At 27.0% G+C, this 17,567-nt stretch overlaps 2 protein-coding genes across 5 annotated transcripts; one reads left to right on the top strand and one right to left on the bottom strand.

Moving 5' to 3' along the window:
* Positions 1–796: 796 nt before the first annotated feature.
* LOC107167958 (uncharacterized) lies at positions 797–17,338 on the bottom strand. 4 transcript variants are annotated; one of them, XM_089229265.1, is made up of 4 exons: positions 17,198–17,338; positions 3,410–3,961; positions 1,397–1,515; positions 797–1,326 (listed from the first exon to the last, which is right to left on the bottom strand). In XM_089229265.1, exons 2-4 carry the CDS (start codon positions 3,938–3,940, stop codon positions 1,041–1,043), a joined length of 936 nt encoding a protein of 311 aa, XP_089085391.1. In that variant the 5' UTR covers positions 3,941–3,961; positions 17,198–17,338; the 3' UTR covers positions 797–1,040. The 4 variants fall into 4 exon arrangements, with proteins under 4 accessions (XP_089085391.1, XP_089085390.1, XP_089085388.1 ...); XM_089229264.1 differs by lacking the exon at positions 17,198–17,338 and adding an exon at positions 16,507–16,549; XM_089229262.1 differs by lacking the exon at positions 17,198–17,338 and having other exon boundaries at positions 3,410–4,378.
* Clp (Cleavage and polyadenylation specificity factor subunit 4) lies at positions 4,424–8,386 on the top strand. The gene is made up of 5 exons (XM_089229266.1): positions 4,424–4,649; positions 5,426–5,629; positions 5,718–5,907; positions 6,485–6,728; positions 7,303–8,386. The coding sequence occupies exons 1-5, from the start codon at positions 4,547–4,549 to the stop codon at positions 7,402–7,404; spliced, it is 843 nt and encodes a 280-aa protein (XP_089085392.1). The 5' UTR covers positions 4,424–4,546; the 3' UTR covers positions 7,405–8,386.
* Positions 17,339–17,567: the final 229 nt, after the last annotated feature.

The raw sequence follows: 17,567 nt of genomic DNA, 5'->3' as shown, positions 1-17,567 counted from the left end.
TTAAATGTACAGGTGCGTCATAAGTCGGTTCCTCAATTTACACAACAAAGAAATTACAAATAATAAATTTGCGGGAACCGACTTATGCCACACTCTGTATTACAGAATGAAAATACTAATAATAAACTGAGATTATTTTATTGTATAATACATTAAATACAATGCTTGTCTAAATATTAAAATTAATATAAAGAAACTAAAATCATAATTGTACAGAAAAAATTTAATAATTAAACCATGTAATATTCAGCACGAAAAAAAAAATTTGAAAAAAAATGTTTCGAGTAAACAAGAATAATTGAGTAGATATATATAATAATTAGTGTAAAATGGAAAACAAAAATGAAAGTTGGTATAAATATATAGGTATTTTAGGGGTATACACATACATATATACATACACATTAGTATGTATACAAATATATATAATAATTAATGTTGGATGGGCTAACAAAAATACAAGTAATATAAATTGAAAATAAAATTATTATGAACGAATAGTGTTAAGTACTTCATAGCATCAAATTACAATGATCTATATAAAAAAAAAAAAACAAATTATGGATCATAATATGAATACATATTAGTTTGAATAATAAATCATATTAAATTAGAATTAGACAATTTCAAAAAAGATAATAAAAAAAAAACCAAAATAAGTCAATAAGGGTTTTAAAAAAAAAAAAATGTTATATGAGCACAAAATTAACTTCAACAATGGACTTTCTCAACATTTGAAAGAGAAAATACATTCAAAAATATAAATGTAACTGTAAGATAAGTTAACAATGAATAATTCTCTAAGTAGAGAAATTCAACAACTTAAAAGCCAACATAAAACTATTAATTTAAATAACGTCATTAAAATTTAATAAGTAGGTCCAATTTTAGAAACAGAAAAATTGAAAAATTATCTTTAACAAGAATACAATTGCAAAAATGATTTATATGTTACAATAACAACAAATTTTGAAAATATTTCAATTTTTCATAGTTTATTTTTATTTTATTTATTAGAACTCGGGCAAATGCTAACTTTATTAGTTGTAATTTTTTCTTGATCCATGTTTAGCATTTTCTTTCTTACTTTCCAACACAAGTTTTGATACATCCAAAACACATGAATTGCAGTCATTTTCTGTAGTATTTTCATTTAAAAGAGAATCATCAGTAATATATGGTTCGTATTTCCTTAACCGTTCAATCACATGTTTTAACTCTTTTTCAAGGCGAATGGTTTTCTTTTGATATTGATCACACCAAATGCGAAGATTTTTAAGTTCAACTGTTTCAGGCCGAGAACAACTTAATTTATCTCGAATATATCTTTAATACAATGAAATTATATTTTAATTATTGATTTGGTTTTGCTTGTTTAGATAACAATATCACTTACCCTAACGGATCATTAGGTCGAAAAGGATCTTGGTACATCTCAGATAATATATTAGTGAATGTAGACAAAATACCCACTTCTTCCAAGTATTTTCTGAATTCTTCATGTCGTGTATCAAACTAAAAATAAATATTTAAAGAATAATTTTAGTTACTATAATTGTTATTGAAAAAAACAAAAAAGTAATAAGCCAGAAGCATGCTGTGGGTTTTGAATGATTGTATAAGCAGTAAGCAGTGTAAGCACTGGTACATACTGACTGAGATACTAACTTATCCCCCCTACCAAAAAACACCAATACACATAGGTTAATTTATATAGTTGTGATTTCTAATTTTTTTTTTTATTTACATATCAAATTGATTATTTTGTTTTTTAGTGAAATCATAAAATAGGTACATCATCTTGATATTTGATCACAGCAATTTTAATCATTTTTAATAAAACGATATTATAATTTGTTAGTAAGTACTAGAAGTCTAGAAGAACTATTAGTTAATATAATATATATATAAATTTTTTTTAAATGTAAAAACCCGAGAAAAACTTAGCTATACAGACAAACATCATAATGAAATTAACAATTAAAATATAAACAGTGTCATTTAGATATCATAACAATTCTTACAAACTGTATAATAATACATGGCGTTTTCTTATACCACTTTTATAACTCGCGTGATCAGTTTTGATTTGTATTGTATGGCTTAAAGTATAAAATATAAAGTGATACAAAAATAAATTGCTGAAAATTATTGTGGGTGACCAAATTGCAGCGTTGTATAAGCAACCATTAATGCATGCTCTGCATCCTAAAAATCCCAGTACCTATTACTTGTAAAAATCATGAATAAATTGTAACGAGTTAATTATTGCACGTGTATTGAGAAAGAATTGTATACATAACACCAACAAATTATGAAAATGGCCAACCAACATTAAGGCTAAACATTTTTTGACCAATGTAGACACTAGAATAGGTACTAGATTTTATCCAGTATAATATGATGAATATTGAATGGCATAAAAATATTTTAGCACAGCGGTTCTCAAACTGTGTTCAGCGAAGCCCTAAGGCTCCACTAAAGTAGTCTAAGGGCTTTGTGGCTCCCTGGGCATATCTGTATTAATTTATAAATTACTAAAATAATATGTTCTTTTTTCCTATTAAATGAATTGAATAAATTGTATTTGTGAAATTAATCATTTGACATCAGTTTTTATAAATTATTGTTGTCTCAAATAGACATTTCTGATTTCTGGGGCTCCATAACTTTTTTTAGGAACATAAAAGCTCCGCGAACAAAACAGTTTGAGAACCGCTGTCTTAGCAGTTTAGTCAAAATTTACATTTACTAAGGTAAGTATCTTAAGATCTTTTAAAGGTTGTTTGCTTTTTTTTCGAATTGAAAAAGTCACTGAGAATATCCAAATTTATTCAACTTTTTTATTCAAAATAGATATTAGTAGGCATCAAAAAGTTGGTTACCTACGATAATTTATAAATTGTAATACATTTTATTCATAATAAATTCAATAATGAATCCATTATTCAGTCAATAAATTAGTCTGTATCTATAAAAATAGGTACACTAAAAATTATACCTACATAAAAAAAAATATAATTTTATCTTTATTAAATTACTTTAAAAATAAACATTAATGGAGACCTTTATAGAGAATAATGTAAAAATTGGCTCAGATAATTCACTTCGCATTTTTAACTTGACTAATTCTTGGGACTTAAGCACTTATACAGGTGGCTTATAAAATGAAGGATCCTTACTTCAGCACTGGGGCCAATCAGTTTTGTTGAAAAATAAAAATTCAAAATCCTAATCATACCTAAGTATATGCATCCTCTTTTACTTCAAAAGGGTTTTTAACAATTAAATATCATGTCCCCTTCTCAGCCTTCTTCAACAAACTTTATAGTTCTTGCCATGCTGTGCCCACTGCCCAAATGCCCAAGTATATATTATAAAAAATTTATGTCAATATAAAATTTGTTACCCCTCTAACGCAACGGGATCCGATTGAGGTGTTGTTTACCTTATTGGATACAATTCGTGAGAACGTCTGCCGGTTCTGACGCTGGGGCGACTGAAATTCCAAATCAATTTGTAAGTTGTTTGCGGAGTTCATATTTTTGTTGCTGCTGTAGTTGTTGTTGTTGTTGTTATTGTTGAACACGAGCTGCTGTACGTTGTACTCATCGTCCTCCTCGATGCGATCGTGGGCTGGTTGCTGCGGCGTCACTGGTGGCGGCGGTGGCAGCGGTGGATATTGATGGACTGGCGACCATGCAATGGGCGGATAACCAAAGTGGGGTGGCATCGGAAAGATCGGTTGCCCTGAAGGCATTGGAAATGCGTTCGTCGGGGGCGGCGGTGGAGGCGGCTGTGACATTGGCGGCTGTGTCAGTGGCGGCTGTGACATCGGTGGCTGTGGCATTGGCGGCTTTGACATCGGTGGCTGTGGCATTGGCGGCTGTGACATCGGCGGCTGTGGCATTGGCGGCTGTGGCATTGGCGGCTGTGGCATTGGCGGCTGTATCAGTGGCGGCTGCGGGCGATAAATGGGTACAACTTGAGGCATTAACTGATACTGGGGAGGACAATCGGCCATGGTGCGGCGCGTGTCACTTTTTTTAAGGACGAGAAAACCGAACACTGGCCGGAAACACAAATTACAGTTTATTTAAAGAGAATAACTACAACCGGACGCCGTGGGAAAAACAGACCGACATAACTGTGTATCAGGCACACTCGCACACTAATGATTATTGACTATTGTTTTGCACGATTCTACAACTACACGTACATACGAACTTCGAATGAACTGTAAAGCATTGACTGTTGATGGTCGATTGTCATTTGTCGGAGACTGTAATGTTTCATTTTTATTTTTAACCGGGAAAACCACAATTCTTAAGCACGTTAACCGCGGTTCAAGATGCTTATCAAATGGTTAACCGGATATCAAATCTGTTATCATATTTTCTTATCGACGACAAAATATGTATTCGAAAATAAACAGTATATTTATTATTTTATTTTTTGTTATGAAATTAAAAAAATATTATGTAGCTAAATTTATTAGTTAAATTTTTCTATAAAATAGCTGTATTCTTTTTATCGCTTCAACACGATGGAGTTGCTCGTGGCAGGATTTGATGACATCAAGTTCAATGTTGAAATAGCTTTAGACGAACAACATGGGGCTTTACCTCTGCCGTTCAATGGAATGGACAGTAAGTCACTATTATTATTTTTTTTTTTTACTCTATTAAAAATCTGCATCTATTATAGCCATATAAGTGTGGTATGAAAACTATTAATTGGCTTAAAAAGTTTAATTATTTATGTGTTATGAAAAAAAAACTGTAAATTGGAATGGTTATCAAATATTTTGAAATTTGGACTATATTTTCAAAACATAGAATTTAAAAGTTTAGTTGTGTGAGAAAATCAAAGTCACAATATATTTGCACAAGCTATTTTTAAACATATTTATGCTGAAAAAATTCTGACCACTTGTAATACAAAGTATAAGTTTTTGTATCAGATCAGTTCAGATCAATTCTCTTTTTACTTTTACTTTTTTTTTTTTTAAATTATCTTAATTTGTAATTTTGACTTAAAATTTTTGAGCAATAATAATTGTATACTGAAAGCTAACAAAGCTAAAAAATAAACTTTTAATGAACAATTATGGCGCTAGGTATAATTTTTATTAGAATTCTAGGTACTAATATCCTAATTATTTAACCAAAAAAAGTATAGAAACCATATAATATAATTAAAAAATATACCAATAATTATTATAGGTGAAATATTTATATAAAATATCAATTAACATTTTCTATAAGAAAATAATAGACTTTATGAAACTTATTTTGTACAAGTTCATGTTTTTATACTCGGAACTATCTAGGTATAGGTTATGTTTGTTTTGTATTTATATATATTTAACTTTAAAAAATAATCAATTTTACTCTAACATTGATATTTTATATTTTTTGTTTAGAATCTATTGCTGCAGTTTGTTCATTTTACCCAAAAGGATCCTGTTCTAAAGGAGCATTATGTCCAATGAGACATGTACGAGGCGATCGAACCGTTGTTTGTAAACATTGGTTACGTGGTTTGTGCAAAAAAGGGGATCAGTGTGAATTCTTACACGAATATGACATGACTAAAATGCCTGAATGTTATTTCTATGCTCGATTTAGTATGAAACAATAATTGTTTTTAATAAATTATGTTCAAGTACTTGTAAGAATTTTTTATATTATATAATGTTTTTTTAATTTATTTAGATGCATGTCATAACAAAGAATGTCCATTTTTACATATTGACCCTGAAAGTAAATTGAAAGACTGTCCATGGTATGATCGAGGGTTTTGTCGCCATGGCCCACATTGTAAACATAAACATGTTCGCCGAGTACTTTGTATGAACTATGTTGCTGGGTTTTGTCCTGATGGTCCTAACTGTAAATTTGTTCAGTATGTTTTATTTCTACCTAGTTAATCTTATTTTATTATTATTATCTAACCACCAATTCACAATCTAATAATAAATAAAAATAAAAAGTTTTATTTTTCAAAGATTAATTTGATATTTTCCATATTTTATTGATGGATAAAATAAAATTGTACTTCATTATTTCTTCAACAGTTGATTCGATTAATATGTGAGGAACCTTTATTCGTGTTTATTTATTTAAAAAAATATGTTTTATTTAAGATATAGTTTTGCTACTTTAAGGGTAATACCTAAAAATTATTATATTTTTACTTATCTTAGTTATGTAACTATGTAAAAAAATAAAAAAATATATTATTCATTAATATTAAAATTAACTTATTGAAAATAATGAATTAATAATTTATTTTATAAAAATAAATTAATATAATGTCCCAACTTTATTTAAAATTAATATTTGACACTAAATAATAGAAGACTAAGGGTTATATTTGGCGTCAGAATGCAGTTAATCTATTAAAAAAATTATTGATGATAAATTGAATTATATTTAATTATGTTTTTGTGTTTAAATTAATATTTTATTCTTTATTTTAGTCCTCGATTTGAACTGCCAGCATATCAACAATATGATGCTAATCAGAAAGATTCAAAAAAACTTGTAGTTATATGTCATTTTTGTGGTGACACTGGACATAAAGCTATGTACTGTCATAAAATGGTATCAGATCTTGTAAAAATCAAACCAGAGCTAGAGGTCAACAATGAACCATTACCAACAAATACTCAAGCAGGATTTGCTAGAAAATTAAAACCATTAGAAGAAGTTACATGTTATAAAGTGATTATGTTTTTATTCATTACCTCAAAAAAATATTATGATCAAAATGTTTAAGAAAATATGTCAATCTGATCTTTGTAAAAAAATCAACTATTTATATTTAGTTTCACATTCAAATACATCCCTTAATATCTATGCAATATTAAATTGCTATAACATTTTGATATACATTTTCTTCGTGTTTTTAAATATATCAATTATGATACACATCAGTAATGACTAATAATTAATAAATAATGTATAGTTAGATAAGGGTTAAGATATAATAAATATTTGATATTCCTTACATATAATACATACTAATCTATATTCAAAAAACTTTAATTTTCATTTATATCTTAAATATTTATTTTTTACTTATTGCATGAAATCTATTAATTAATTAATTTTATATTTAAAAAAAAAAATTGTTTATTCATTAATCTATTCAATTTTAATTTTTTTTTAAGTGCTTAATTTTATAGAATTATTAATGTTATAGGGTGAGGTAATAAACAAAATTTTGCATTTTGTCAGGGATATACAGAAAATGCTGTTTTATCTATTTGATAACAATTATTTATTTATTTTTCAGTGTGGATTTAAAGGTCATTATGCTAACAAGTGCCCAAAAGGGCATTTAGCTTTTTTATCTTTGCAACAAAACCAGGCACTCCAAAACAACCAAGGTGCATGATACAACAAGTGAACCTTAACATTTTAATAAACTAGTAATTATTTGATTATGTATTATTGGTGTATATTTTTGTTCTTTTTAGGAGACTTAAGTTGATTTAAGTATAATTTTAAGAATTAAGATTATTTTTGATCCGTATTATTTATAAAAGAAGATTCTAACACAGAAAGAAAAATATTCTGATGTTTAAAAAAAAAAATATAATATAATGTTAAACCTTTCCTCAATATATGAAAGTTTGATACTTCATGAAATAAAAAGGTGACTGCATAACCCATTAGATTTAAAACTGCTATTTTTATTCCATATTTTCATGCAATCTTTGAAAGCATTATTAATTTCAACCCATATTTATTTTTGTAGTTTTATTCTTTATATAATAATTTCTTTATGTTTACTGACTGAAACAAATAGTAGATGCATACTTTATAAATCCTATGGTATCATAATATAACAATACAATTCTCGAATTTTATTTTTTTTTATTCTATATTTTGATTAATGATTTTAAATCACCAGATCATCTATAAAATCTAAGTCAATATAATCAATTACTATTATAATACAAATCATCATTAAACTCACTTAAAATCAGTTTTAAATAATTCAATTTATCTGATGTAACTTAAAAGCGTGTCATATAATTTTATAATACATACTTGCACCAACATCATAAAAATTAGGTTTTATATTTAAGATACTTTTTTTAATAAATTTATAAAAATATAATTATAGTAAGAATCTAGTTTGTAAATTTACTATTTTAAACATGTGTTTAATGAGAGAAAATATATGCAGATACAATATCCTTTTTAGGTGCCTGCCACACTGTGCATTTTGGCAAGTCCGTTTAAAAAACATTTTTTTTTTTTAAAATGAGATTTTTTTATTGTAGACACTACACTATACATTTTGGTATGTTTTAACCAAAAAATATTCATTAATAACAAATTTTTGAAAATAAAGTTCTATACATTTTAAATTATTTATGATAAGCCATATACTGCTGTGCCTCTAGCGCACCGTAGCGAACAGTTTGGGAATAGCTGGCCCATAGGACCAATAACTAACTTTTTTTCTTCATTTTTATAATCGTAATATAAATATCCTATAAATTGTGCTAATTATTGAAATATTTTATTGAATTATTAATGTATAATATTTTACCCATTTTGTTTACATGTTTATTTTTGTGTACAGGGAATCAATAGTTAAAACTAATTTGAATTATTATTTTACATTTACTTACAGCGTTGTAATTATAAAAGATAATTTTAAAATTGTATTTAAATACAGATACCATTACATGTATTCAGAAAGTATTTAAAATGTTTTTAAGAGAAAAAATATTGAAGAGCAAATACCAATACTTGGCATGTATTTAAGCATTTTTAATTTATTTTTCTACTAGTGGGTTAGTTAAATTAATTTTGTAATAACTAATTTTAAATTTTCATTTCATATTTAACTTGGTATTATTAGAATTGTTTGTACCTCATTCTTAATTGTATACTGAAAAATTAAAATAAATAAAACTTGTTATATAATTATCGTAATTCTTTAATATTATCTAATTAAACAGTTTTTAAATAAATACTAAAATAAGACATTTAAATGAAGAGGAAGTGTATTAAAAAAAAAAAAATCATTCCCTTAAAATTTGTTACAATTATATTACATGTTTTTTCACAGTATTTATTGCTTATTTTCCTTTATATATATATATATAATATTCAATAGCTCATTGGCATCCACCTCGAAATAGGAGTTGTTCTCAATATTTATGATTGAAAAATACTGAAAATATTTTTTAAATATATTTAATGACTGACAAATGATTTATTTTAATTTTTAAAAGTATTTGTTTTCAAATACAAATATGTCCAAGACAGTATTTAAAATACTTTCCAAGTACTTAAGTTAAAAATTATTTAAATATATTTATTCAGATGCCTTACAAGACTGTTTACTTTATAATAATAAAATAAGTACATTAGTTTTTGTCATTGGTGGATTTGATTTTTGTAGTTTACAAAATTAGAATTGATACCTACTTGGTACTCTGTTGAAGTCGTGACAAAGGCGGGTTTCGGAACGAATGCAGTTTAGCTCCCAAGCGATTTTTGGAATTTTTTTTTTCAAAATGTGTCTTTTTGCATGCCTAATTTGATGGTACTTTTAAAAAAAGCCGGTCGAACTTATTTTGGAAGTTATGGTAAAAAAACTTCAAAATGCTGAATTTCTTCAAAAATCGTGTTATTGAATTTAAAATACCAAAAATTTAAGTTTTTAGAATTTTTTTTTTTTAGAATTGTTTGGCAAATTCTGTTTCCACAAAAATGTTGAGAATATAAATACAAACATTTCTAAAAAAAAAAATTCTAAAAACTTAAATTTTTGGTATTTTAAATTCAAAAATACGATTTTTGAAGAAATTCAGCATTTTGAAGTTTTTTTACCATAACTTCCAAAATAAGTTTGACCGGATTTTTTTGAAAGTACCATCAAATTAGGCATGCAAAAAGACACATTTTGAAAAAAAAAAATTCCAAACAATCGCTTGGGAGCTAAACTGCATTTATGCCAATCGGCGTCGGTGCTGTGGCGTAGTGCGGCGCCCGGGCTCGAGTGCTGTATCACGTACCACTGATATAAAATGGTCAGGATTTTGAAATCCGAGTGATGGGAGAGATTGCTGACGTACCAGAGGGGCATTTGTAATGAGTTGAAGTCAAATTTACTGGAATGATTGGAATATTTTAATATTTGATATTTTGGCCGTACCCATAGCTGAATTCCACAGACCATCGATGGGCGGATAAAATTGCACGGTAAAATCAATACCTAATTAATAATTTGAAAATCGTGTAAAGGTTCTAATAAAAGGTTAATGCGATACTTATTCGTCTACTACCTGCAATGAAATAAAAAAAGCATGTAAAAAATCAATCAGTCAAATAATTAATGACCTCGGTGAGAATGAGTGTATCGATAAAAATATAAAATGTCGATATGTGTAAACACTAAATATACATAGGTACAAATATTTCCTATTTAATTACGAAATCGATAGTAATTTAAGATATAGGTAATAATTATAACGAATGAATAATCTATATACTCGTATATAGCTGTAGGTACATTTAAAATTATATTATAATTTCAATTGTATAATAATTATATTGTAAAACAAATTAAACACATTTACTCTTTGTCTCCGATCCTTGTCAGATAAGGTAGGTACAGGCATAAACATTCAATAAAAATTATTGAAGGGTATAAATTAACTCAATTAAGGTTTCATAAAATATTAAATAATGATGTAAGACGATGGAATTGTACAAACAAAAAGTGTAAAGCATATTTTAAGACCGATGAAAGTGGAGATACTGTTATAGAGAATATCTATATTAGATCATAAATTCATAACCATGAAAAAGGCGTACAAGACATTATGGTTAGACAAGTTAATAAGTTATTCGTAATTCATTAAAAAGAAAAGCACAAGATGAGATTTGTGAAAAGGAAGTACGTGCAAGAAAATTACTTACATCGAAGACAATATAAAACAATTTAAAAATAATAAAATATCAATATTCGATTTTGTCAAAAAAATGGCATTTAAACACCAACCCATATAAATATATAATAATAAAAAAAAATTTTTAAAAATTGTACGCTCACTTAAACTTAACATCTTAAGCTAAAATAAATTAATAATAATAATAAAAATAATATTTTGGGGTGCAAGCCAGTTCACCTCCTCGTGGTGCACCCTGGGTATTTCTAAATGAACTGGGGACGCATTCGGGCTACCTAATGTAAATAATATGACTTTTTTCTTGGGACGCACTCGAATGATACTTTATTCTGGACGCACTAGGTACATTAAAAAAGGGTCATTTCGGGACGCACTCGGGAAACTCCCGGCGTAGGTCAGTGCCTTGGTTGGTATATAGATACGTATATATGAGCATTGGCCGGGTGGTACTCGTTTCCACTAAATGAGATATTTACCAAGTTTCCATCAAGACAAGTTAATACGATTATATTAAAAGCTGTTGTAAATTGTAAGTAATAATTTAATATACAAAATAATACAAACAATTTAATCAAACTTTGTTTGCAAACAATTATTAACAAACAGATAGATTATGATTAGTTGTAAATTTGAAAATGTACACGGGACATATGTCGGGTGAGACAGCTAGTAATAATATTCTATAATAAATTCTATTCTAAATAATAATTCTGCAGTGAGTGCAATTTGGCCAAAAACAAAAATAATTGGATGTCGATTTCATTTGACGTAGGCTTGATATCGACAACTGCAAAAGCTCGGGTTGTCGACCGAATACCAAAATCAATCGTCTGAAATTGACATTTGGATACGTTATACTTTTGGTTAACCTTTTTTGGAGCCAGCCGAAGTTACTGAATGCTTTGTTGAAAATTTTATGTCCGATCGTCCTACTGATGAACGTTTTGAAAAATATTCAGATTACCTGTTATATTGATATAAATAGTATGTATCCACCAACACTTTGGGCGGCAATGTCATGCAGCCTACAACGGACGACCAACGCATGCGATTTATTTCATTCGAGGTTCAATCAAAGCTTTTATAAAGAAAGTCCTCCAATTATAAAATGGCTAAATGTTTTAATAACAGAAGTTCAGACAGACATGTATATCAAATTAAAAAGTACTAAAATATCAAATAATCCAAAAGACCACACAGTAAGAAACCGCCAAAAGAAAAATTAGCGAGTTAGAACGGACAATTTTGTTTGAATATTAGTTATAACTTGGTACCTATTAACGAGTTTTTCTTATTTTCAATATTTTATACATAATCTACATATTTTAAATTTGCTCCACACATTTTTGTTATTTGCCCTTTGAATTATGTAGCATCCCATGCCCTTTTTCACCAGTCCACGCCTGCCTTAATATCATACACATCTAAATTAATATACTATAATTATAATTTATCATTCTATATCATTTTTTCCCCAAGTTACTATATACGAGTACAATATATTACCTACATAAATACTATAATACCATATTGTATCATTTTATGTTTGATTAATTTTGTACATTTGACAACTTTGTTTAGTCTTGGTCTGTTATATTATTTTAAATAAACTTTACCATATATGATTTTTTTACATTTAACCGATTTTTTTTTATATTAAAACTTAATATTTTCTATATTATGTTGTATATTAATTTATTACTAACAACAGCTTTTAATATAATCGAACTATATAACTTCTCTTGGTGGAAACGGGTATTGGTAGAAAAGGGAAAGGTACACTTTTGGTGGAAACGTGTTACGCCCGGCCCCATGGAACAATTGCGCCTAAAACAAAATTTGTATTTTAGGGTCAATATACCAATTGCACTGCATATATTTTAGGGTCAGCGTACCAATTGTGTTGCATACATTTTAGGGTCATTGTACCGATTGTATTGTGCCTCTTATATTTTACGGTTAGTGTACTTGATATATTTCAAATAGAGCATATTTAACAAAAAAATTAACAATCATTTCTTATATCGAGAAATACCAATCTGGCGAAATTAGCAGAAAAGTATTTTTAAAGATTGAGTGTTATTATTATTGTAAAATTTTGAAATATGTTTTATAATATTATTATATACCTATTAATACTCCCAAAAAATCATTTATGTGTTTATATATATTTTTATCATATTTATAATTACGATTTAATTTTGAATAATCGACGATCAAACATGTGACTGGTTATTAGTGTACCTATTTATATATTTTTATATTATTTATACTTTGCTCGTCTCTAAATTTACTCACGTTGTGTTAAATTTTGAAGTATTGCATATGACGTATAAGGTGATGTACAATATACTAAGTAAAAATGTAATTTTGTAACTTACATTTTCGAGTTTATGATGAATTTTGTCAAAATTTGAACAAGAAATGTTTATGTACATAAATTATTTTTAATTTTAAAAATCTTAAATTATTTATCATCTATAATATAATATTATACATCATGTACCTAACACAATTCGTTATACCCTTCTATTGTTTAGAATATTGATGTGTATTTGATGTACCTACGATAATTTTGGTTAAGGTAAGCAGACGATGCGCAAATCATATACGGCCATTTATGGGTGGTAACTAGAGCAGAAGTAGTAAAATACTAGAAATCTCACAATGTATTATGCATTAATAATCGCAAAAAATCGGTTAGTAACTATAACTAATAAGTTTTCCTTAGGTTATGTAAAATGTATAGAGCGCAATAATTGGTCTATCGACCCTAACATTTTTAAAGCCCAATTGGTATATCGACCCAAAAATGTTTTGAGTGCAATTGATACATTAAAAGGTCATTTTAAGCGCAATTGGTAAACTCCCGTATATATAACATCATGTACTCTAATACATAACTATAATTTACTATTTTTTTCCTGTGGTATCGCCACATGGGAGTGAACCGTTTGAAATAAACGACTAAAATAAATAAATAAAACTAATCGTTTATCAATGTTTACATAATATATTGTATACACTATTGTCCGAAGTTGTAAAACATTAATTCTAATTTGCAATAATTACATCGGCACCTACTCGTTAAACTCGTCCAACGTGGCAACGATTGTACCTGTAGGTACCTATTACAATTATATAATTATTGTTTTTTATATTCCACCTCGAAAAATGTATAAAACTCAATTTCTGACAAAAAATGATGTAGTTTATTATTTTTCGGTCAGTTTGCAAAATAAATTGCTCTGCTGAATAAAATTTGTCGTTTTATCAGTGATCGCCAAGTTAAAATCGTACATTGTGGCATTTAATTATTATCTTCTAAATTAAAAAGTTTATTAGTCATTATTTATTAATGTACATTATGTTTTTTTTTGGAAAAGTCAATGTATAAAATATATTCGTAAGTATCTTACGACCGTATAAATAAAAACAAGGTTAGTTAGGTAGATTGTGTACATAATTGAATAGAAATAATTAGAAATCCCAAGTCCAGATTTATTGTAGGTAAATAGTAAGTACCTACTCATGTTTTGCTAATGGTCAAACACGAAAAGTTATTTAAAACGATTAATTAATTTTTTTAACCTTTTCGGATTTTGACGTAATTAGTAGAGACGCATGCGTTATCGTGAGGTACCTATATAATCTTCATGAGACACCATACAGAATACAAATAAATGTAGGTACGTTAAGAATACAGAATATGCGATGGATATCCGGTAAAAATAATTATATAATATTTAAATGACAACTGAATTATCAAATATCAATAAATAATTTTAGAATAAGTAACTAAAGCCATGATACAGATAACAAATTTTGATGAAATGGAGTAGGAGCCGGTTTTAAAAAAATCTTCTCACAAAAATATAAAACTATTTTCGGCAAATCGTCAATTTATACTACAGCTAACATTTTTGAATTAAAAACAACATTATAGTGGTTGGTCCAACCCCTGAGTCTCATCTTGACCAAGGAGCTCATTTTATAAATTAACTTACTCTGAGTTTTATCTAAGTATTAATTTATTTACTTAGATTCTGAGCGGAACGATGAATGCATTGATTTTACAACGTTGTGTGATGTTTTTTTATCTGTGTGTGCGTAAACGATAAGTAGTCGAAATAATGCTTTGATTTTCAAATTCAGTATATTTTTCGGTGGGAAAGAGAATTAAGTTGTTTCATTTGAGAGTTTAAATTTCTATTAGTTATCAAAAACACTGGGAAAAACAAAAAAAAAAATTAAGGGAAAATAATTTTTTTCTGAAAATTGGTTTACGACAAAGTTGATTTTAGTTTTTTTTGTAACTTTAAAAAATAACTGTAGATACATACAATTTTAACTGAATATTAATATTATCGTTTTATTTACGAAACGAAATTTTCAAAATATTTTGGCTTATGTTAAGCTATTTATAAGCATATGATTATACAATTTTTGATTATTATTATTATTTTTTTTTTTTAAATCAATGTCGATAAAATATGTTCGATTGGTTCAAAAACCTGAAAATCTAATTGGTACAAGGAATTAAAAAATGTTTGACATTGGATATTCACCCGTTTCAAATGTTAAATTATCACACAATGATTTTCTTATTTTTCCGTAATCTTAGGTGGGTACTAGAAATGTTCACAAATATTTATTTATCATTTTCTATACAATGTTTAAAATATATTGACTCATCTTGAGTTATTTATTGATATTTTTATTTTTAATTTTTTCTATGAATGTCAATACAATTTTTACTTTTGGTCAAAATGCTTGAAAATAATGAAAATTCAATACAAGCTACATCATAAGTAGTTATGATAAGAGTTAAGAAATATTAAAGATCCATAAGCATAATTTTGTTATAAGTATTTAAAGTTCAAATCTTATTAAAATCTCGAAAACATTTAAATTATTTGAAAACTATAAAATGCTCAATTTTTATAGCTAAGAATTAAAAAATTTAATCTAGAATTCTAATAAATAGTTTATATTGTAACCAAAAACTCTCTCTCCCTCTATATATATATTTTTATTTATATAGTCCTTTATATATCTATACAATTTGTATTTAAATTTAGACGAAATTACATATTATTAAAACCAAGAATAATGATTTTAGTTATTTTATTGTACCTAATTTAAAAACAGTATTCGTGGATACTTAAAACTGTTATAGTACATTATTATATTTTATTCACGCAAATGACATCATTTTTAAATATAAATTTTATGTTAAAATTGAATTTTAATTACTGTACTAATGCTTAATAGTAAAATAAATTACTTTCATCACTATAATATCATATCATCATATAAACTTAGCAATATTATAAAATGGCAGACCGTCTTCGCTTTACTAAATCGTTTTTTGTATTGGTACTATTATTTTATCTCATTCAATTCAAATTTAATACATCCATGACGGTTACTTTCTAGACACCTAATGTTCAGTAAAGTGTTAGGTCTAGTCCTAGGTCTCACACTTTATAGAAAACAGGACCCAATAAATAAAACTTTACACTACACTCATTTATAATTTCAAGTAGATGTATACGTACTCCATTCATAAAACATAGGATGTATTATTTTGATTCCGAGCGCAGCGCATTGCATTTACTGATTAATTTTGTAGTTATTTGAAATTATTACGTAATATGTGTAATAATTAAGGTTAGTAATTATGTAACATTTACAGATTTTAATTGGAGAGTGTAATCCTCTGCAAGTCCTCGCAGGTGTGTAAAAATTTGATGGTGGGATGTCTATATTAAATTTATAACTTTGCAACATGACTAGGAATAAACCTCGACGTCATTGGTGCACAAAATATGTACTCGAATATCAACACTAATATCTATTCTAAGAATTCTACACCTAATAGAAACAAGAAACATGATATATTTAAATTATGGAACTATGATGTGCCTCTATAATTTATTGAACTTTATAAATTATAATTGATTTAAATATTTAATGCTTAACAGAACATTAAAAGAACCTATTCAGAAGTTGGGAGTATCAGGTTTGTCACAGCAAATCGATAAAACAATTTCAAGTTAGCTATAAAATTAATTATAATATTATACGTATTACGTTTATATGAAAAAGATAATTGTTTATATAGTTATATTTAGTACCTATAGCACATGTTATGATATTAAAAAATCGTTATTTTCATGTAAAATTTTGTCAAACAGTAATTTAAAAAGCCACTTAAAATAATACATATTTGAACATGATTTTACTTACTATACCTATACTATACCACCTAGAAACAAAAAAATGGAGCGAAAAGATCTTGCATAAGTCATGGACATGAAACAATTATTCACTTTATCGTTGTGAAACTTAACATATAATATTATTATTATTATTCAAAGTAAACAGTTACAAATAATAACAATGATTATAGGAATTTCTTTTATAAAAATGTTTTTATTTTAAACTATATTACATTATACACATCATGTACAGTGGTAGGTATGTCATAGGGCAAAAACAATACCAGGATGTGAGTTTGATTGTTTGAATTATAATTACAAATGGGGACATTCGTATTACACGTATAATTTTTATCGAGTTCATTTGGTAAAACTTCCAAACATGATTTTATGACTTA

Source organism: Diuraphis noxia, unplaced genomic scaffold, assembly GCF_037042655.1.
Source record: "Diuraphis noxia isolate RWA-SAM2 unplaced genomic scaffold, SU_Dnox_SAM2 contig0005, whole genome shotgun sequence".
Lineage (NCBI taxonomy): Eukaryota > Metazoa > Arthropoda > Insecta > Hemiptera > Aphididae > Diuraphis > Diuraphis noxia.
This window is presented reverse-complemented; position numbering and strand designations above follow the sequence as displayed.

Bases quoted from the DNA above. Each gene is read 5' to 3' on its own strand.
- LOC107167958 (XM_089229262.1), bottom strand. From the start codon at position 4,024: ATGGCCGATTGTCCTCCCCAGTATCAGTTAATGCCTCAAGTTGTACCC. The intron at 1,516-3,409 runs GTAACAAATTTT...ATTTATTTTTAG, and splicing joins GATCCCGTTGCGTTAGAGGG to TTTGATACACGACATGAAGA. The intron at 1,327-1,396 runs GTAAGTGATATT...ATTGTATTAAAG, and splicing joins CGACCTAATGATCCGTTAGG to ATATATTCGAGATAAATTAA.
- Clp (XM_089229266.1), top strand. From the start codon at position 4,547: ATGGAGTTGCTCGTGGCAGGATTTGATGACATCAAGTTCAATGTTGAA. The intron at 4,650-5,425 runs GTAAGTCACTAT...TTTTTTGTTTAG, and splicing joins GCCGTTCAATGGAATGGACA to AATCTATTGCTGCAGTTTGT. The intron at 5,630-5,717 runs GTATGAAACAAT...TAATTTATTTAG, and splicing joins TTATTTCTATGCTCGATTTA to ATGCATGTCATAACAAAGAA.